Source organism: Herpailurus yagouaroundi, unplaced genomic scaffold (assembly GCF_014898765.1).
Source record: "Herpailurus yagouaroundi ecotype Mexico unplaced genomic scaffold, PumYag 162, whole genome shotgun sequence".
In the NCBI taxonomy this organism is placed as follows: domain Eukaryota; kingdom Metazoa; phylum Chordata; class Mammalia; order Carnivora; family Felidae; genus Herpailurus; species Herpailurus yagouaroundi.
In genome coordinates this window covers 17,973,895-17,995,586 of record NW_024412403.1, presented here as the reverse complement: position 1 = coordinate 17,995,586, position 21,692 = coordinate 17,973,895, and the positions used below count along the sequence as shown (strand labels likewise).

The following is a 21,692-nucleotide window of genomic DNA, read 5'->3' as shown; positions in this document are numbered from 1 at the left end:
ATCCGATTTCTAGCACTGTTTGTCTTTCATTTCAATGATTAATGAAAATCATCAGATCAAATTTGGTTGTTCTCTATTCTTTTCATATTTTATTCTCTGTTTCTAGCATGATGGTAATTTCTCTGTTTTCTCTTCCTTTCCAATAGCACAGGCATGAAATTAAGCATCGGTCCAAATACCCATGGTATATCAGAAATCAATGAATATTCCCAATGAAACTTGTCCCCTTTCACTTGCAAGCATATCTCCCTGGCAACTCATAGTTCTTTTAGGTGTTTATTTTTTTTTTATATATTTAAAATGTATGTTTATTCTTCATAAACCTATAAAATGATCTTGAAGTTATCTTGGCCTTTCATATATTTTTTTAATTATGAAATTTATTGTCAAATTGGTTTCCATACAACACTCAGTGCTCATCCCAACAGGTGCCCTCCTCAATGCCCATCACCCACCCTCCCCTCCCTCCCATCCCCACCAACACTGTTGGTGGGAATGCAAACTGGTGCAACCACTCTGGAAAACAATGTGGAGGTTCCTCAAAAAATTAAAAATAGATCTACCCTATGACCCAGCAATAGCACTGCTAGGAACTTACCCAAGGGATACAGGAGTGCTGATGCACAGGGGCACTTGGACCCCAATGTTTATAGGTGTTTATTTGAATGACTAGCAGTAGAAGAGGAAGTGATGTATTACGGGCCAGGTGACAGAGACACCTTGAGGCCATTGACAACGCACAGACCATTGTCGCTAACCAAAGGCAATTCCAGGGATCTGTTGGTGACACCGTCACAAGCTTGAAGTGCCTGTTTAGCAAATGTTACGCCAAGGAAATTAGATGAAAAAGTCTCCTTGTTACAGGGTGAAGCATAGCTGTTTAAAAATACCAGTCCTTTAAGTATGTCCTTATTTGCAGACTCTTTTTAAAGAATACATTTGCTGTGAAAATCAAGATACTGTCATGATGGGCCTGAAGTTTTATGAGTATTGCCTTAAAAACTGAATGTTAAGATCTTGTTATTAGCGTCATAGTCTACACTGGATTCAGAGAACTGGTTCTCTAATACCATTTTATCTCCAAAGTTCTGTGTTTACTAGATGGCTGTAAACTTAGCTCTTCAAGTATGTCCCATGTTACTATTTCAAAGTTGTCTCTAGATTTTCCTTAGCAGCCTGTGTCAAGGGTCCTCTTGAGCTGCACCTGTTTGGGGGGTGGCCTTCCTCATCACCTCGCACCGTGGACTTCGGGATAGAGTGGACACAGCTATCTTTTTGGCTTCACGGTTATTAGCCTTTGAGAAAAGAAATTCAGCAACCTGCTTTCACCGCACAATTTCTCTGCCAGTGCTTACCTTGATTTTTGGGGATCACAGTCCTCGCCAGCTTGCATAGAGCTAAGTTGTATAAACGCTGCAGAATGTCTACAAGTATCTTGGCGAGGCTGGTGGGGGAGTGCCCCTGAGACGTGGCTTCTCCTTTTCTGAATCACAAATCGGCAGTCCAGTTATTTTAGCCTGTGCGTGTTGACTTTTCAACCGTAACCTAATTGTTACATACTTCTTGTTGGAATGAAATCAGGAAACACTCAGTATTAATGAATTTAAATTTGGCAGTGGGAGAGTGCTACAAATGTCCAGCTACTTATGGCTAATGATTTTAAAAACAAATCAAATCATGGGAATTTAACTGAGCTTTAAGACCTCATTTCTCTAGCACCGGTGGGAAGGAGACGGATGAGCTCTTTATCCATGAATAGATTTTCCAGACAAGGAACTCTTTAGACGCCATCTAAAAATTGCATAAATTTTGTGAGAGTGTCTCCTTGGCTTTGCTGCCTTTATATTAGTGTCACAATTTAATCAATTTAATCTTCCTACAGAGCAAATCATTTTCTTCTGAGCCATCGATCATTGTATCACATGGAAACATCGAGGTACCTTCGGGGATTATGGTGATAGGATACCATTTTTGACCTTTTGGCAAAAGGTACCAGACCTCTGAGCTTTTAATGTTTTAGGGCTACATTTTACAGCTTTTCTTGTTTCTCCTTCATTGTCAAATGATATCCCTTCTTTTTCCTGCCAGAAGTTACCCCTGGCCCCTGCCATGATGACCATTTTATTGCTTTAAACTGTCAGCGGCCTAGAAAAGTAGTGCAGAAACACAGTAGAACCATTTCTATTAACTATGAATGAAAGGGCTTTGCATGGAAGTCTGAGTCATTCCCTGTAAGCAAAGTAAAAGGATTTTACAATATGGTCTCTTGGTATCAGTCTAGCCTTTTAAGAATGATGTGTTTGTTTGTTTGTTTGTCTCTCCTCTAGGATTTTGATGCTCTCCCTGGTTTTCTCCCAAGCTCTGAAGCTGAAATGTCAGAGCCTCAGCCATCTCAAAATCAGGCTTACTAGTTCTTTTTTTTATGTTTGTGTATTTTTGACAGAGAGAGAAAACAGAGCATGAGCGGGGGAGGGGCAGAGAGAGAGAGGGACGCAGAATCGGAAGCAGGCTCCAGCACAGAGCCCGACGGGGGGCTCGAACTCACAGACCACAAGATCATGCCCTAAGCCGAAGTTGGAAGCCCAACAGACGGAGCCGGGGCCACCCAGGCACCTCTGGGCTTACTATCACTGCACTTTCACATAAACTGACTTAACTCGATTTTTTGGTGGCAGTGTAAAAGTTATTAAATTATTTGAATTCCCACTTAAATCACAGTACATAGAGGGTATCACTGTTTCGGTATCTGTGTGTGCTGTTTTGAAATGAGCGTAATTGAGCTTTGCAATTGTACCCTACTTTCTTTGGCTCTCCATATTCTGAAATGACTTTATTCATTACAGGCTCCTGATAAAAATCAGTGTGTGTGTGCTTTTGTGTGTGTGTGTGTGTGTGTGTGTGTGTGTGTGTGTGTGTGTTAGTCATAACACAAGACTGCCTGACCAATATATTCAAAAGTAAGAGAGTCTAAGCTTCAAGAAATGAATAAATTTAGGAAGTAGACTATGAGAATTTGCTGTTCCAAGAATTTTGGTAATTTAATCAATGTATTTAACATGTGAGTGGGAAATTCAGATAAGATTTTATCAACGCAAGTGATAAGATCCACATCGACTAAAAGTATGCTCTTGGTTGCTATCTACCATGAAGATCTCTGGAATGGACATAGAGACACATGTAAACTATGTAAATTTGTTGCAAAAGTTTTAAAAATCTGAGCGTGGACTCTTAAACACAGGAGTGATGTTTAAAAATGAAGACATGGGGCGCCTGGGTGGCGCAGTCGGTTAAGCGTCCGACTTCAGCCAGGTCACGATCTCGCGGTCCCTGAGTTCGAGCCCCGCGTCAGGCTCTGGGCTGATGGCTCAGAGCCTGGAGCCTGTTTCTAATTCTGTGTCTCCCTCTCTCTCTGCCCCTCCCCCGTTCATGCTCTGTCTCTCTCTGTCCCAAAAATAAATAAAAAACGTTGAAAAAACAATTAAAAAAATAAAAATAAAAATGAAGACAATTGGGGCGCCTGGGTGGCGCAGTCGGTTAAGCGTCCGACTTCAGCTCAGGTCACGATCTCACGGTCTGTGAGTTCAAGCCCCGCGTCAGGCTCTGGGCTGATGGCTCAGAGCCTGGAGCCTGTTTCCGATTCTGTGTCTCCCTCTCTCTCTGCCCCTCCCCCGTTCATGCTCTGTCTCTCTCTATCCCAAAAATAAATAAACATTGAAAAAAAAATTTTTTTAATAAAAAAAAAAATAAAAATGAAGACAATACTGAAAGCATATTTACTGCACAGAAAGTAAGATCATGAATTCCACAAACATGAAATAAACGACTCATTCCAAAATTATGGCAATAAGGAACACAATTCTGCACAGCATTGTAATTAGCTGACCTAATACTTGCACAGGAAAATAAAAATGGTCCCGTTTTAGCCATAAGTATTTGCTGCCTTAGCAACTAAATCCATTCATTTAGGGATTCAAAGTTTAGCTCAAACTTTTGGAATGTGTAATGTGTATTCTGAAATAAAATATTAATGCTATCTCATTTTCAGAAAACCCGGGAAAAAAGCAGCAAAAGTGCTATTAAGAGCAGAGACTAACGCCCCACCCAAGAGGGACTTTATTAGATACTGACTTGTTCAATGTGCACAGGCAGGTAATTAGGTAAACATTCAATTGCAGGACTTTATCATCTTTAAGTCAGCATTGTAAACTGAGCTGCACTGAAAAATACCCCTTATTATTAGTATTAAGAAAAAGCCTGACACATGGATTCTTAGTATTTTTTCCTAAATCTTTGAGATATTGGGACGTCCATCCAATGAGCAAAGAGCAGCTTCTATTGAGGGAAATTTTAAACCAGGCTAGGCCTGGATTGTTTCAGAAATAAGATATTTTAAAGAGTTTAAAGTAGCTAAAGCATTACTGGTTCACCACTAACATAGCAAAATGGAGTTAATGAACAGATTTTGCCTCCAAGATACCAAAGAACTTGGTAGCAGAATTTCTTTGAAGGATTCATCAATTGTTTTGACGTTACTTAGCCAGTGTTCAAGATGGCCAACTCACTAAGATATTATGAAATGTTACGCCATTAGCTTTGTGGAACCAAGAAAAACAACTATCACGGGTCCTCTTCAGCTAACTCTAAGCCATGCATCATGAGATAATTTTATGGACAATTATCATGATCAAAAATTTCTGTCATATTCAGTTCAACCACCAGTTTCAAAAAGAGACAAATTTTAAGAGGAAAGAAAGGAATGAGAATATGTCCATTGCTATAACCTGAGAAAATTGTGAACCACACGGTCTCTGTAGGTCAACTACCTCAACTCTAATGCATCTACCCTGAGTGTCTAGAACTTTAAAATAATAAAAGATGAAAAAAATAAAGAAAATTAAAAAGGATGTTAGGAAATTAGCAACAGCTTGTTTCAAAAACTACTTAAAGGTCAGAATTTATTATTTCTAAAAACTGTGACTTCCTTGGTATTTTTATATAATTTATAGGACTAATCCTAGATTTACAGAATTTAATAAAGTGTGCTATGCTCTTGAACTGTATCTAATGGATAAAACCAAAGATTTTCCTTTGAAGTTCTTAAAGTATTTCTCACCATTCAGATTGATTTTGTTCTTTTCTGTAGTTTTCATTCTACTTCTAGGAGAATCTGCTGTCAGGATAAAACCAGATTCTTCCAGTGAATGCAAATCTAAAGAGCTTCCTTTCCTGTCTTTCTGTTGCCGTGAAGAGGATCCAACAGAATGGTCACCTACATTGTAACCACACCCTTGTAAGAGGCATGTAACAAATAATTCTGAGAGTCATATTAATAGCAGGGAAACAAGATGTCTGCCAATATTCTCACAGGAAGCTAGTGGTGAAAGACGGAATAGAAGCCAGGCTTTCAGGGCACTGGCTAGGCATTCTGTGTGGTCTCCCACACTGTTTCTCTTTTGAACTTTTCAATTCCAAAGCAAAAATACCATAGCTATAATGCCACCAAGGACGTTGGCATTATACAACAACAGACAGTCCCTTTGGTCCTTTTCTGACCCTACCTAAACAACCACCGTCTCACAGGGCGTGGTGGGTTTCATGAGGACGTAATAAAGTAACACTGGTAATAATCCCCCCCTAAGTTTTGTGACTGAGCCCGTGTTGTCTTGAATGACACATACCATGGCCATCATCCAGGAATTCTGTGATGGTGGCTGAAGTGCACTTGGACCAGGGTTTGGATGCGTCGATGCTGGTTAGGATGGAAGACATTAAGCGCTTATCTTCTGTGGAACCAAAGTTCTCTTCACAGAATTTGGAATCATCATGGGAGAGGCCAAGTAGATGTCCTAAGGGAGAGAAGAGCGGGAGCGCAGATAATGAGCGATTTTGCATTTCTACTTTTCCGTGACAATTATACTAGCACTTGGTCTCCCTCCCCTGCCCCCAACTGTACATGAGTTCATTTTAACTGCTTTCTCATGCACAGACTGGACCCCCAGGGAAATTAAAGCTGTGTATAGTCAGAGCAGTCACTTTTGGTGAACATTTAGAGGAAAACTGAAAAATTACACAAAGGAATAGACGGTCCCATAATCCATCTGGATCACACATGCTCAGCGACATGTAGAAACAGGCCTTATTTAGAATCTAGAATTCGCAAGGCAACTGTGGGATTATGTCAGAGCCCTGACTACATGCTATTTTGATTACTTGTCTAATTTTCCGCCTTCTCTGATCAACCAGGAGCCCCATGAGATCAGAGAACATCTCCTCCATCCACTGTTGAAACCTCTGTGTTTAACTCAATGTTCTGCAAGTTGCAAACACTTAATAGACGGTTGTTGAATGTCAGTGACTTCTATTTTCTTGGCCAAGTTACCAGGTAGCTATCCAAGAGACGACAAGGGCGGGGGGGAAGAAAGAGGAGTGAAATTAGTAACGTTCTGGTTCCCAACAAAGGTAAGCTTGCTGTCACCCTTTCGTTTCCTTTGTTTAGAGAGTTCTGCATGTTTGCTCATCCCCCAAATAAATGACAGATTTTGAAAAATATACCCATTGAAGAAACGTCTAGGACACCAAGATGCCCGTTGTGGCGTGTTAGAGCTTAAAGAGAGAACAGCTACTAGAAACGTCGGTGATTGTCCCAAACCACTCAGCCCCGTGGGTGTTCGTGCTCCAGCTCACTATGCATGCTCCCTGCAATCCCAGGCTGCCATTTTCAGTCTATCAAGCTCGGTGTCCCAACCACATTCTTATAATCTAGTCTTTTTTTTTTTTATTGTTATATAAGATTTTCACATAGTCTAAGGATAAAATGACATTCTCCAGGATATCTAAAATTTTTTTTTAATTTTTTAATGTTTTTTATTTATTTTTGAGACAGAGAGAGACAGAGCATGAACAGGGGAGGAGCAGAGATAGAGGGAGACACAGAATCCGAAGCAGCCTCCAGGCTCTGAGTCATCAGCACAGAGCCCGACACAGGGCTCGAACTCACGGACCACGAGATCGTGACCTGAGCCGAAGTCGGACGCCCAAGTGACTGAGCCACCCAGGCGCCCCTAAAAATTTTTTTTTTAATTCCAGGACAGTATTTTGTAGAGACTCTGAAAAAGTAGACAAGTAGATCCTAATAGCTTTTTTTTTTTTTTTGGTAAAGTTTTATAGAATCATACACAAAGGATCAAAAAAAGGGTGTATAAAATACTATAGAAAAATTATGACTGCATTGGGTTCCTGGATGCCAAAGGCAGGGACTTTGGTCATTCTGCCAAAAAACAACAACAAAAAAAAAACCCAAAAAAGTTCAGTGCACAACAGTAAAACCCAACAGAGATGAAATCTTTCATTCCACATTCCAGCTACTTTTGGCCAACTTGTTAAATCACCAACACCTCATAACAAAACTGTCCACCAAGCAGCTGCTTGCTGTTGTGGCTGAAATTAAGTGGCCAAGGCTCAGTGACCTTCCAAAGCTCCACATTTTTATGGTATTTATACAGTTATTTACTTCAATAGCATTTGCCAGCCTAGCAAGTTTTCTGTGGGAAACCCTCCTGCTCTCACGTTTTATTTCCTCAGTAGCACGAATGTGCATCAGAGTCTGTTAAGTATGTCCCAAATAACACGCAAAAGGAGACGGGGGGGGGGGGGACAGGGGTTGTCCAATTTTTGGATGGTACATGGGAGTTTTCTTCATGCAACCCACAGCTCTGAAAAAAACAGGACCTTTCACCATGTCCTGTCCAAAATGGCTTAAAGTTACTTAGTGCAAAGAACACTTGTGGAGAAGGCACTCTGTGCTTCTTGAACATTTCCGTCGTAGAATCATTATCAGCTAATGCTGTGAGATTTGTGTGGAAATTTCACACTTGGGTTTTTTTTTCCCCCCCTGGCATAGAAGAGAGAGAGGGAAAGTGGCCTAGGGTGACCTCTGCCACTTAACATTTATTTCAATCCAGGTTTTATATTTGAGAAAAATATGTGATTTTGCATTCTATTTCATAAGATATTCGGATCTATTTAACAAAACAATAGTCTTTTCCTCCAAATGTGTCGAAACAAATAACACTTTCCATATGAATTTTTATTACAGCATCAGGTGATTTTGGAGGGTAAATTTCAGACTTCTGAATTACAATACAGGCTGGGGCGCCCGGGTGGCTCCGTGGGGTCAGCATCCAACTTTAGATTTTGGCTCAGGTTATGACCTCACAGTTTGTGAGTTCGAGCCCTGCATCGGGCTCCGAGCGGATAGTGCGGAGCCTGGATGGGACTCTCTCTCTCTCTCTCTCACAGTAAATAAATAAAAACTTAAAAAAAGGAAGAAAAAAAAGAATAGAATATAGACCATGTGGCAAATACCAAAGTACCTTTGAGAAGCCCTGAAGAGTACCTCAATTTTTTCTTTCATATAGAACAGCGACACATATAATTTTTTAAAGATTTCAATTATACAAGCCAAACAGTTTATTTAAAAATATTTTGTGGGGCGCCTGGGTAGCTCCGTCGGTTGAGCATCCAACTTCAGCTGAGGTCATGATCTCATGGTTTGTGAGTTTGAGCCCCACATTGGGGTCTGTGCTGATAGCTTGGAGCCTGGAGCCTGCTTTGGATTCTATGTGTCCCTCTCTCTCTGCCCCTTCCCCGCTCATGCTCTGTCTCTGTCTCTCAAAAATGAATAAACGTTAAAAAAACAAAAAAAATATTTTGTTACAGTTTTATGAATCTTTTGGCGTGCCACTTCGCAGGATATTGTGAATCTTATGCTCCATCAATTTCCTAATTTATCAGTGTAGCTTAGTTGCTGCCGAAGATACGTATAAGGAATTTTTATATGGCGACCAGAAAAGATTGCCATTCTGAACAGGAACAAAACCTAGTTCCACTTCAGTAAGAGCTAAAAGATGATGTGAATTTTCTAAGATCTGCAAAAGTGAATCGGGAATGGACAGCTAGGGGTCAAGGGAGAGACAGAATCTTTGGAGGAATATTCTGTTCTCCATGAAGAAAGTCTGTCGGCTGGTTGGGAGAAGCATGCTCTCTAAAGGACAATAGGAGTCATGGCCAACGCGAACAACATTTAAGCGCCCACAGAAACAGGCAGTCAGTTCCAGTAGCTGGAAGCAGGGCACAGTGAGAGAGACCCATGTGACTTCCCTTCAGGAGCTGGACAGGAATTAAAATGGAAGATCAATGTGAGGAATGTTTGGATGCTCTTCAGGAAAGACGTGACAGCCATACTAAAGGCCGTGAGTAGCAAAAGTTGTGGTATTTTCAAATGTGAGTCCCCAATCGTTATGCTAAGACATTAATGTCAGCCTGAGGTTTGCCAATATCTCTGAGCCCTGAAATGCCAAGATACATAAAAAAGCGCAGGATATTTTAAAAGGACACTCACATTAGAGACCACACACACTATGGCACTAAACGCTTATTAACATAGAAAAATCCAGAATCCAGGAAACTTAAGATATAATGTCGTAGCGGACAATAATGCATTTCGAGTCGGTGTTGTGAAAGGTTTAATTAGAATGGATCACGATGTCCCTGATCTCCTAGGACATCTGCCTTTTCCAGTGAGAATTCGTTCATCAGTCACCCACGGGGATGTTGAGAATTGCAGATGTGAGCAGAGACAAAGCATTTCCCTGAGAAGCAGCCTTCAGCAGGATTAGCACAGCTGGGATTTGCACAAATGTGTCCCAGAGATTAAGATGGCAAATGAAGCATATGAAGCCTTGGTGGAGAAAATGTTTACAACCCCTAAACTTAGGGTGTTGGTTTATCAAAATGCATTTTACGAGGAGTCTTTAGAGCAATACAGAGCAGAGTTAGTTGAGGGGTGAAGTCCTTGGAGGAGCCCGAGTGATAGAACCAAGGAACCCACAGAGAAAGGCAATTCTCACCCTCGGAAAGCCAGGTATTTCTTTCCAAAGTCCCCGTGGAAAAGAAGAGTGGAGGGCACGTGGGAGACTCAGTCGGTCAAGCATCTGACTCTTGGCCTCGGCTCAGGTCACGATCTCAGGGTTCCTCAGATCGAGCTCTATGTGGTGCCCTACCTTGACAGTGAGGAGCCTGCTTGGGATTCTTTCTCTCCCTCCCCCTCTGCCCTTCCCCCTTTCTCTCTCTCTTTCTCCCTCTCAAAGCAAATAAACTTTAAAAAAAAAAAGAAAGCAAGAAAAGAAAAGAAGAGTGAGGAGGAGTCAAGGCAGTTTTGAAGGTAAAAGAAGAGATCTGAGGAAGCTCAACCAAGCTCCTAGAGTCAAACCCCTACCGAGAAGAGACAACATAGAAAGTAGACAGAAGGCGATAACTCACTGTCAGGGTTTCAAGTAGAGGTCCCAAAGTCTCGCTTTCAGGAGGAATTAGTATTTGCATTTGTAAGAATTAGTGTTCGCATGAATATTAAAATTGGAAGTATTAGTATTTGTAATTAGTAGACGTGCAAAAGATTGAAGAGCAGTTTGCTTTAACTACGTTAAGTCATCTTGTTTACAAGGCTATCTTTTGCAGTCGATCTTTAATTCTTTTTTTATTATTAAACTTTTTTAACGTTTATTTATTTTTGAGACAGAGACAGAGCACTAGTGGGGGAGAGGCAGAGAGAGGGAGACATGGAATCCGAGGCAGGCTCCAGGCTCTGAGCTGTCAGCACAGAGCCTGACGCGGGGCTCGAACTCACAAGTTATGAGATCATGACCTGAGCCAAAGTCGGAAGCTCAACCGACTGAGCCACCCAGGCACCCCATGCAGTCAATCTTTAATTCTTGATTAATGTAGCTGGAAACCTTTCACCTCAAATCTGGAGGCAATGAAAGGAACAAACACACTTGTGTAGTGAGTGCACTTGTTAATGACATTTGTATTTATATATGAACTAAGAACATGAAAGGTATTACAGAAGTCAGAAGGAAACTTGGGAGAATAATGCACCTGGGTAATCCAATATTTTCCCAAGTGCTACAGACTTCAGAACTGCCTCTTGTTCTTTGAGATCATTATTAAAAGTCAAGATGTAAATTGCAAATGCTTTTGGAGAGAATACTTATCTATTCTCAATAGACATTCGATCATATCACAAATACAACAATCTTGCTCATGAGTGCCCATCACACAAAGTAAGATCTGGAAAGAGCTTATTTGGGTTACACAAGGAAATAAATTTCATGGTGAATTATGTCAAAGCAAAGTCTGTAGGGTAGGAGTTTGAATTATACTGTTAATCTCAGAAATAGCAAACAATTAGTCACCCAGTAATTTCTCTAGTATGGTAATTGTCTTTTTAAAGGCAAAATGAGTGAGATCCCATTAAATAAATTTCATCTTTGATATTCACAGTATAGACTTAAAGAGTATCTTGCCTCCTTAAATTCACAAATGACTCTGATGTTAGTAAATCTGAGAAAATGTATATACACTGGGTGAAGACACGTTACTACAAAGGGAAATGTTGGTCCAGCGTCTTATTCAGCTCAGGCGTTACTCTACAACTAGGGCTAACTTATAATATTAACCTCAGGAAGGAAATTGGGTTGTTCTTCTAAACTTCGGTCTGAAAATTAGACAGCATTTCAAACTCTTGTATCTTGACCCTAAGCTGACCAACGGACAAGGGGACAGAGCACCACATCCTACAAAAAGTCACAAAAAGCTCTGTAATGTGTTTACTTAAGAAAGAACAGCTCGGATGAAGCATCTGTTTCTTAATGAGGTCATGTTTTTATTTTACCTAATTTTCCAGCTGGGATTATTGAGGTGTAAGAAGATCTTGCCAGGGGTTGAAAAGTGAGCCAACAGCTCATGTGGGATCCAAATCCAGAATCCTTGAAGAAGAGAACCAGGAGCTCCAGGAAGTGGATCCTACATGTCTATTCAAATGCAAAGCCTTATGCAGAAGTGATAAAACCCCTAAACTCCCATTTCAAAACGTTAAGCATGAATGGTAAGTGCTGCATCAGTTATAGAATTCGGAAGGAAGAAAACTTAATTTGGGGGCCTTCTAGCTAGCTGTGGATACAAAGGATATGGAATCCTTTGTAACCAAATTCAGGATTATCTCCTGGAAGATCAACACTAAGGAACCATTATAGGATAGCATCAAAATCTTGGGTTTTAGAGCCAAGTGAATTGGGTTCACGTCTTACCCTAGCAGTATACTAGCTGTTGACCTCAGGCACGTTTAGAAACTTCTTAAAGATGCTTAGTATCTGTGTTTTTTCCTTTCTTGGGTGACTCATTGATAGTGCTTACCCCATGGCATTTTGTGAGGATTAAATAATATAAAAGATGCAAGGTGCTTAGACAATACGCTTGACAAGTATCAAAGGCCCAGGGATTGTGAGCTGACTTTATTGTTCTCACTGATATCCTCGCTTTGTTATGCTCTTGAGTACTCTAATCGTAAGTAGTTTTGATAAATTTTGATATTAACAGACAATTGAGGACAGAAGGAGACGTTTGCTAACCATTAGAGGGGGAAAAAATCATGCATCAAGTTTGTGATGTCTTTACTCTTTATGTGACCTTCAACTTGGATTTCTACACATGTGGCAGACAATCTAGAGGCTTCCACAAGAGAAATGGGAATTGGGATATGATATAGAAAACACAGAACCGGCACACAAAAAACCCTAAATCTCCCATTGCTGCGGGACGTAGAGTCGAGACCCATTTCCACCTTTCATCTGGGGGCCAAGAAGGACAGTGTGGTATGGCTCCAGACTAGATAGAAAATAATAATAATAATAATAATAATAATAATAATAATAATACGTTTAGCTCACGTTGATTAAAGCTACACGTTCGGGTTTAAATCCAAGTTTAATCCTAGCTTCCTTTCACTCCACATTCACAGTTGGTCCTGACATCTGATTCTGTGTGTTGGCTTCAGTCTATGGTGTTTCGAGGGCCTCTGCAGCTTTTCAAAACATGGCCTTGTTTAATCTAATCATCTCTGGGAGCACAGTCACACACATCAGCGCAACCAAAGAACTCCCTCTAACCACAGCAAAACAGGGGCAGCCGGGCTGCCGTGTCTCCACCACTTACTTCCTAAGCCTCCAGCTGAATACTTGGCTTTGACTTTTTAAGTTGCCTGACTTTAGCGCAGGAAGCATTTTGGAGTCTTTCATGGTGGAGAGATTCCCTTAGCAAATTTTATAATTAACTACGATAAAGCAAAGCTTCAGCAAGTTCGCAAATGATGGATTTCATTAGCCTAAATAAAATCAGATTGTTCTCCCTCGCATATGGGGAGCTGGCCCAACATCAATAAAATTATTATTTTGGAGAACCATGTGTGCAGCAGGTGAAATCTTTATTATTACAAGCCAATAATAAAAGTTTGACAAGTTAAAAATATAAACTCAAAATGTAAACTTACATTCATTTGCAAACTTTCCACAGTTCACACTTGGGTTATAAAATGGCCATAACCACATTCTTGCCTCCACTCAAGGCACACGGATGAGGACTGTGTTCCCGAGAGTTTAAAGCAACTTCTTAAAATGTCCGAACAATTTAGTCGATGTTTACATACACAAAACATAGCAAGGAGGAAGACAAATTATTATTGCCTGTGTAGGGTCTGTATTTATCAAAATCTATTTTCCAGAAGCCTCCACTGGCATCAGTAGACGATATATCTCCAAAATCTAGCTCTTTTTATGGAAATGATTAGCAGGAAAAGAGAAGGGTTCACATTAATATCTGGTCCAGGGAAAGAGTCACTTTTCAGAATTGTTCATTGAAGCCACTCTGATTTTAGCCTGATGGACAGAGAAGCTGTAAGATGGGTCCTTCAGGCTAGTTCAAGTACTTCACGTTAATTTTCAAGTTCGGAAACATTTTAGATAGAGGGGATAAAAGACCAAAGAAAATTGTGATTCAAATATGACTCTGTATTTTAAACCACTAGGTACAGAAATACGCAGTGGTAGGGCATAGCGTGAGAAACTTTAAGTCCGTTAATGGAAGCATTATTCTTTTCCTTCCTTAATTAAAAAAAAAAAAATTAAGTGTATTCATTTCAAGACAGAGAGAGTGAGTGGGGGAGGGGCAGAGAGAATGGAGAGAGAGAATCCCAAGCAGGCTCTGCACTGTCAGCGTGGAGCCCGACCTGGGGCTCGAACTCACAGGATGCGAAATCCCACCCTGAATCGAAATCAAGATCTGACGGAGCCACAGGCACCCCGAAAGCATTATCCTTAATCAAATACAGTAAAACCTTGGTCTGCGAACATAATTCGTTCTGGGAAAACACGTTTGTAATCCAAAGCACTCGTGTATCAAAGCGAATTTCGAGAACCACTGGCTCGGTTGTGATCATGCGATGTTCAGCCTCATGTACTACTCGTATTGCAAGACATCACTCGGTTAGCAAGTTAAAATTTATTAGACCTATTTGCTCATCTTGTGAAACACTCACAGACCAAGTTACTTGCACTTCAAGGTCTCACTGTATATCCTTTTACTGCTTATAGAAGAAATAAAGTAGAAAAATTATGGGAACAGCCTAGAAATTTTCTTCACGGCTTATGCTTTGAGCACAGTAACATACCCCCACAGTCTGTGTGCATGAAGCAAATTGCACATTTTGGAATGTTCTCAAGCAGATTTCAAAGCACTCTAGCAAAAACTGAGGTCACTTTACCACTGTCCACAGCCTATATATATAACCTCCCAATCTGGAAAGTGGTAAATGTCTAATAAAAGGAAGGGAAGAAATCACACGAGAAGAATGAAGTGGAATTAGAATCCAGAGCATGGTTAGCTCAGACCCATGGTTTCATGCAACAATCTAAAAATAAAGTGCCGGAAACAGCTCAGCGAGTGGCATTACCAAAGATCACACTGGCTGCAGAGGCAAGACTGTAATAACAGACAGATGATAAGGAAATATTTTGTGGGGTTATTCTCTCTAATTTCTTTAAGGCTCGTACTTTATAACATATGTTCACAATATCTAGGCAAGAGGTGAAATTAAAGAATAATAAAGCAATTAGAAAATAAAGAGAATGCAAGCCAGATCCCTTTGCGAAAGGAAAATTAAGTCCATATCCCCTTATCCCCAGATCTTAAATTTCTCAGATTAAGCTATATGTAATGCAGAAAGATAGATTAAGTGGGCAGTGTTTGACTGAAGAATGGATTATAGAGAATTCTAAAGAAGGAAATAGAGATGACCCAACCAAGAAATTAAAGGGAACAGAGGGCGTGGTCATATAATCAAAGATTTGGGCTTGAGTTTTTCGCATAGAAGCCTATACTTCTCCATCATTGTTCCCTTGTAAAACTGCCCAATACTGTACCATTAAGAAAAGTCCTTATTGTACATATACAGCTTTAATAAAACATTTGTTCTCATCAGCACCTGTCTTCCTACTTCTCAGGCTGCTGGGCCTGCCCACGTCTACCCTTGGTTTAGGAATTCAGGAAGGCTGGGAAAGGTGATGCCGGAAGGTTCTTCATGCCAGCCCAGTTGTCTTGAGAGTCTAATGCATCCCCAAAGAGACTTAATTTACTGCCACAGCGATACTCTTGCAGAGAAACCTCCCAAATGCTAGTAATGCATAACAGACCATTGCAGGATTAAATGGAGAAACAGCCCTTCCTTCAAGAACTTTGTAATCTCTTCTTTAGAAGATCAGGATGTAGGGCTCATAATCTTACGGATGGCTGATGTCACAATCCAACAGTGTCACTTACTCACAGAGTCTGAGATGAAGCAGCCTCTGCCTACCCACAGATACAGAACCTTTCTTTCGGAACTTCCATCGCTCTGAATAATGGTGATTAACTACTGGTGTACTTTCAAAATCATCTCTGCTTAATGATAATCCTCTGGTGCATTTGGGCTAATTCTTCTTAGCTTCTGCTGCACGTTCAGAATGTTGCCTTGGGCAGCTCTTGTGTTTTTCCCACTTACTCACTCGTGCACATCCGTCTATAGGTAATAAATACTGATTAAGGATCTATATTAGGCTGTATCATTATCAGCTTAATAGGTATAAATGAGAGAGAGGTAAAGACATATTCCCAGCTCCGAGAGCTCAAATAGCATATGTGTTTTAAAAACCTTTTCAGACTTGCCAGGTCTTTTTTTTTTTTTTTTTTTTTAATGTTTATTCATTTTTGAAAGACAGAGAGAGACAGAGTACAGCAGGGGTGGGGCGGAGAGAGAGGGGGAGCAGAGAATCAGAAGCAGGCTCCAGGCTCTGAGCTGTCAGCACAGAGCCTAAGCGGGGCTCGAACTCACAGACCGCAAGATCATGACCTGAGCCGAAGTCGGACACTCAACCGACTGAGCCACCCAGGCGCCCCATTGCCAGGTCTTTTAAAGTAGCACACATCTCATCATTAGCCCACGTTACAGACAAGAAATGGAGACTCAGTGTCTGAATCGCTTGCGTGAGACAAATCAGAGACCACAGAGGCAGAGATGAGACTCCGTCTGGAGGCTACAGATGCCCAATTAATGTGTAAATTAAATTATTATCAGTGATGATGTAAGGTGGTTATTTATGTTAAGGCTTTTATGTCCGTGTGCTGTTTTTTTTCCTTAGATAGTAAGAAGAATGTCAGTGGAGAAAATTAGAGTCGTGATTAATACTTAAGAATTGAAATTTAACCACTGATTTCCACTTCACTGTTGCATTGTGCTGACTTACACAATTACATCTCTGATTTGAAGTTATTTGACTCTCCAAGGAAAACACAGCAGCCAGAAACCTGCCCTCTGTGAAATGTTCTCTGCCTACTAGGAATGTGAAAAAGCAGCTTTAATTTGTTTAAGAATTACAGTTTTAGGTTAAAAACCTCAATCTGTTTAAGAGAAATAGAGCAATAAAGTATCAAAGCATACTCTGCTCCCAAGAAGATGATGCTAAAAGGTGAGCTATACATCTAACGTTAAATGAATTTGCTGCCTAAGAAGCAAAACAGAAGCATACGTGGTTATAAATAACAGCTGGTGTCTGTAACCTACCCAATTTGGACCCCAAAATAACTCCATGAAATCGGCACCATTATTCCTATACTTCAGATATGAAAACAAGCTTTGAGAATTTAAATAGTAAGACCAATGTGACACAGCAGAAAGTACTTTAGGAAGAATTGAGCCCATATGTGTCTGATTCTAATATCTAATTCTAAATACTAAAGTACTCATATACCTAGGAACCTAGGTCACTGCCCAGGAAACACATTTCCTAACTGCTGGGATATTTTTCAACAATTAACTCCATCCTAAATTCCCAATCTTAAGATTTAGACGTGTCTCTTATGACACGCAAATCGGGTGACATTTGAAGACAAACCCTGCGGACTGTTGGTCTCAGTTTGTCTTTGTTATTGAAGACGAGATAGGACTGTTTGTTATAAGCTATTATTCACCTTTGACAGGAGCTATTATCGCTCACAGTGGAATAAACATGACAAATCTCTGTGCAAAACTGATTAGCCCCGGAGGAGTCAGGAGACTCTTGGGTAACTTTCAAGAGGCACCTCGCTGCATTTCATAGTCAACTGTGACAAATGCCATCTCAGAGTCATTGATGGATACACGTCACAGGACAGTAGCTGTCGCAAATTTCTCTTAGACGTTTAAATGACAGTGTCCACAGGCAACATCTCCTGTGTGCCCGACTGTGCCTTCCTTCTCCCTAACCAGTTAACCCTACAAGTGCAAATATAAACACATTTAATCCCCAGCAGTACATCTGAACCTGGAGAGATCTGGAATTAATTGCCAAGTATTTTGGTTCCCGTTGCAGCTGTTACAAGTGTTTGATTTGGCGAGGGAAGAGAAAAGGCGCTGCATACCAATTTCGTGAGCCACGGTGAAAGCCGCATGGAGGCCATCATCTTCAATCACAGCACAGCTGCGCTCCGGGGAACATATGGTCCCAACGTCTGCCATTCCCAGGGTGTCACATGAATGATGCCCACATAAATCCTGCCGGGGAGAAAGAAAGAAATCATTAAAATCAATTTACATCCAGAAGGAGCCACCTTGTCGAGTCACTTGCTCACTCCAAACAGCAAGAGGGGGGGATAGGTTTATGGGATCACCTGTTCAGCTCTGGAAATGCTCCAAAGACAGATTAGTGGCATGGACTCTTCTAAACATCTCCTGGCCCCAGAGGGGATGGGACTCAACTGCATTTAAAAAGAAGTCCTGGGATTGTAGCTTGTCCGTTACAATAGCAACCTCGGCTCTCACAAAGAGGTACAGCATATACACAGGCACTTAACGGGCAGGATCACTTTCACATACAGTCATGCTTACCAAAGCCCTAAAATTCTGACCGAAAGTCATGCTAAGCTTATCAGAAGCCCGGCCTAATAATTTATTTTGCATCACAGGGGCAAACTGCAACCACGTGTTTGTGGCAAAATACAAGTGTATCAGTAACTCAAATAGGAAACTAAATTGTAATCCAAAAGCATAATCCCTTGAAAGATTGGCTCTTCATTTCCAAATGCAGCTGTAATTTCATTGGTTACGTCTTCAAAAATGCGTGCATTCTTACTCATAGCATCTGATGCAGCATTTCTCAACCTGATCAATCTGCAGAAAATATATGCAATATATTGTGTTTATAGAAGTGAGTGGGAGCATTTTTCTGATGAGAAGTTGTATAGCTTTGAAAAGCTTCTCAAAGAAAAACATGACCATACCCCATTAAAATGATCATTAAATATGATCGAGTTAGCTGAAAAAGACATCACGAGACAATTTTAAGTTATGAAGCATAAAGAGAAAATATAAGCCAGGATTTTATACATGATCGATCTGTAATAAGCTTTCCCTTAAATGCTATTTGAGTATTAAGAGACATCAGAACTTCTTGTGTTTGACCACCGTTTTCAATGAAAATTAATGAACATTGTGTATGTCCACATCCCCAAATGCAAGATAGTATCCTAGTGAGCCATAAATGAATTCCAGAAGAAAAAGGTGTTTTTTAAATACCATTATAAAAGATGACTATTTACCGGTTGAGATAATAAATATTGTTTCCATCATAGCTATTATCTTTGCATCCCCAACTACGACAATGTCTGGTTCATTTGCTTAATTGAGGTGAACTGGGACATAGAGTCAGATGCAACGTAGACCTTGCACACCTTTCTAGCATACACGGTATGCTAGAAAGCTCTCAGCAGGTTCCAGGAAGTCAGTGCACGATGTTTTTACTACATAACCAACATTACCCACTCCATGTCAACATAGTCATCTAACTCTTCCCTATTTTGCTGCATACAAATCTAACCAAGGTAAAGAATATTTAAAATATATACCCTACGATCTTCTCTCTACACTTTCAGGTCCTTATTGTGTTCCATAGATTATGAGATCCCAGCTGTGATGCATTACATTGTTGCCTCCATGTTATTATAGCTTCAGACAGTGGAAATCTTGGCCAAGTAGCCTTGGTGAATCAAGTCCCCAAACCAGCAATAGCCTCCCCAAGTTTCCTGTGTATCCTCACATGTCATCCCGTGGGATCTCAAATTACAGCTGTTGAGAACAAATTAGTAGCTTTTAAAATTGAAACTGGAACACGCTTTTGCATAATAATCAGTCTTCGAGATAATAATATAGCACAATACATTTTCAATCCAGTTTTTCTCCAATCATCTCAGTCGCGTTAAGACCAAAGACTCACTTGTCATTGCTAGACACGACAGGCTTTCCCTGCACACATTTTTTTTTAAACCCAGAGTGATGTGTATCGTCACAATTTGGGGGTCGTTATCTTCAAATAACGAAATGCAGGAATTGTTACCCCTTCTTACTCCGTATGTCGTTCAGCAGCTCAGATGAAGAGTCACAGCAAATGGAAATGGCCCTCCTGCTTTGAACAAAGTTTAAACTGGATTCTTAATATCTCTGTGTGCTTGTGTCAATTGCTCATTAGAGGCTATCAACTCTCCTTGTTATCCGTGAATTGCATTAAATGCAGTTGGCCCTTTGCCACAGAAATGTGTGCATGTGCCAAAATTGTGAACAGAAGCAGTTGTTCTTTTTTTGTGTTTTTTTTTTTGTAAGCACAACTGATTAAACCCCTTGATGACATGGCCATACTGTACGTAATTTCGTAACTATAATTATGTAAACTGGCAACCTCTCCACTTCATTCACGCATTGCAAACCTTGGCAACCCAGATACAGTTTCATCCCCAAGATTTCGAACGAGAAGTCTGTATTTCGTTGTGATCCGATGTTCATGCCAATGCGTAAAAACTCAACTTGTGCATCAAATTACTGAGAATACAGCACATCACACCTATACCAATTTGTGGTAGAGACTTATGACATTTACAGGTGCACACTTTATTTGAAGTTAGTAGGATTTTTTTTAAATGTGATTTCGGATTAGGAGTAAGGAGACAAGGGGGCAATAGCATCTATCTGTCTATCTATCTCTATTATCCATCCATCCATCCCTCCACCTATCTGTCTTCTGGATGTTATGTTATGATGGCCCTTTTCATGCAGGATCCAGATCCTATCACCATGGTGTAGATAGCACTGCAAAGGAAGATTAGTAAAATGTAAAAGTTGGAAAAGCATGCAGAGACTTAACAGGTGGCTTGTGGTGTAGGCCAGGAGATATGACTGGGACATTGGATCTAACTCAAAAATAGAGCTTAGATGGTCAACAAGATCGATGAAGACTTGACAAGGAAGTCATTGACATTGTGACCACTCACCAGATGTGGCCGTTTAAGGGATTATGAATGTGTCAGCATCTGTGATTCATCATGAAATTTAGAACGACTAGTAGCACCCCAGACCTATTCTTGGGGATGGAGTTGGGGGGAGGGAGCCAAAAATGTATGCTACCTGGAGAAGCAGATGCCCAGAAGACAGTACAAATCCCACTTGACCCACTGGTCCCAATGACCCCTTAGCAAATCCCAGTGGTCAGTACTGGGGGTGGGGGGAAATTAACCAAGAAGACATGAGAATGTGCAAAGAGGAATGAATGGCAGGAGCCATGGGATTTCTGGCCTTGACTGGGAGACTGGCCTCTCATGCAGCATAAATGCGCTGTGGGAAGGAGCCAAAAAGCAACACAAGGTAAGAAGAGCGGCCATCATCACACCTGCAGCAATGGCAGCCCCAGTTAAGGGAGAGTTCGTCGTCCAATGGAGTCCTGAGTTAAATAGCAGCAACTTCTGTTTATATAAATATTACCATCTCATAAGGGCAAGCATGGAGCTCAAGAGAAGGGCACAGAAGAGGAATTAATAAGCCTCAGATGCCTGTCTGACTTCCCAATTCCTATGAAAAGGGATTAAGATAGAAGAATTCATCTTGCATGGTACATATTTTAGTCTTAAGTACTATTCAAACATATACACCATAATGCAGATTTATCTGTGCATCCAATTCTTGAGGTGTCATTTGCCTTTCTGGCCACCTGTACAGCAATCCCCAATAGCAGAGGTCTTGATTTAGATCTCAAGAGAAACTGGGTTCATCGGGTCTGTTAGTCCGACCATTATGGTGACCCATGGTATACTATCTCTGTCCATGCTTCTGGATACAACTAGGTGATACAAATATACCGAGACCACGGATCCAGATGCATTGATTCCTAAAACAATTACGATGTGCCCCCAATCTGCTGACGCTGTGCTCAGTGCTGACCCTGTGATAAATAAATAAGATCTGATCT

General features: G+C 40.7%; 1 protein-coding gene and 1 long non-coding RNA gene across 3 annotated transcripts in view; one reads left to right on the top strand and one right to left on the bottom strand.

Annotated features, from left to right (window-relative positions):
* The window catches only part of ADAMTS5 (ADAM metallopeptidase with thrombospondin type 1 motif 5), a 51,481-nt gene that overhangs the window by 19,622 nt on the left and 10,167 nt on the right, over positions 1-21,692 (bottom strand). For both annotated transcript variants that reach the window (XM_040484116.1, XM_040484117.1), the window contains 2 exons: positions 17,824-17,956; positions 5,679-5,846 (listed from right to left, as the gene is read on the bottom strand). In XM_040484116.1, the coding sequence (XP_040340050.1) occupies positions 5,679-5,846; positions 17,824-17,956 (301 nt within the window). The remainder of the gene's footprint in view (positions 1-5,678; positions 5,847-17,823; positions 17,957-21,692) is intronic.
* Positions 5,854-17,887, top strand: LOC121036042 (uncharacterized). Its single transcript, XR_005793197.1, has 3 exons — positions 5,854-6,459; positions 11,744-11,944; positions 17,775-17,887. It is a non-coding gene; the product is annotated as an uncharacterized LOC121036042 (long non-coding RNA).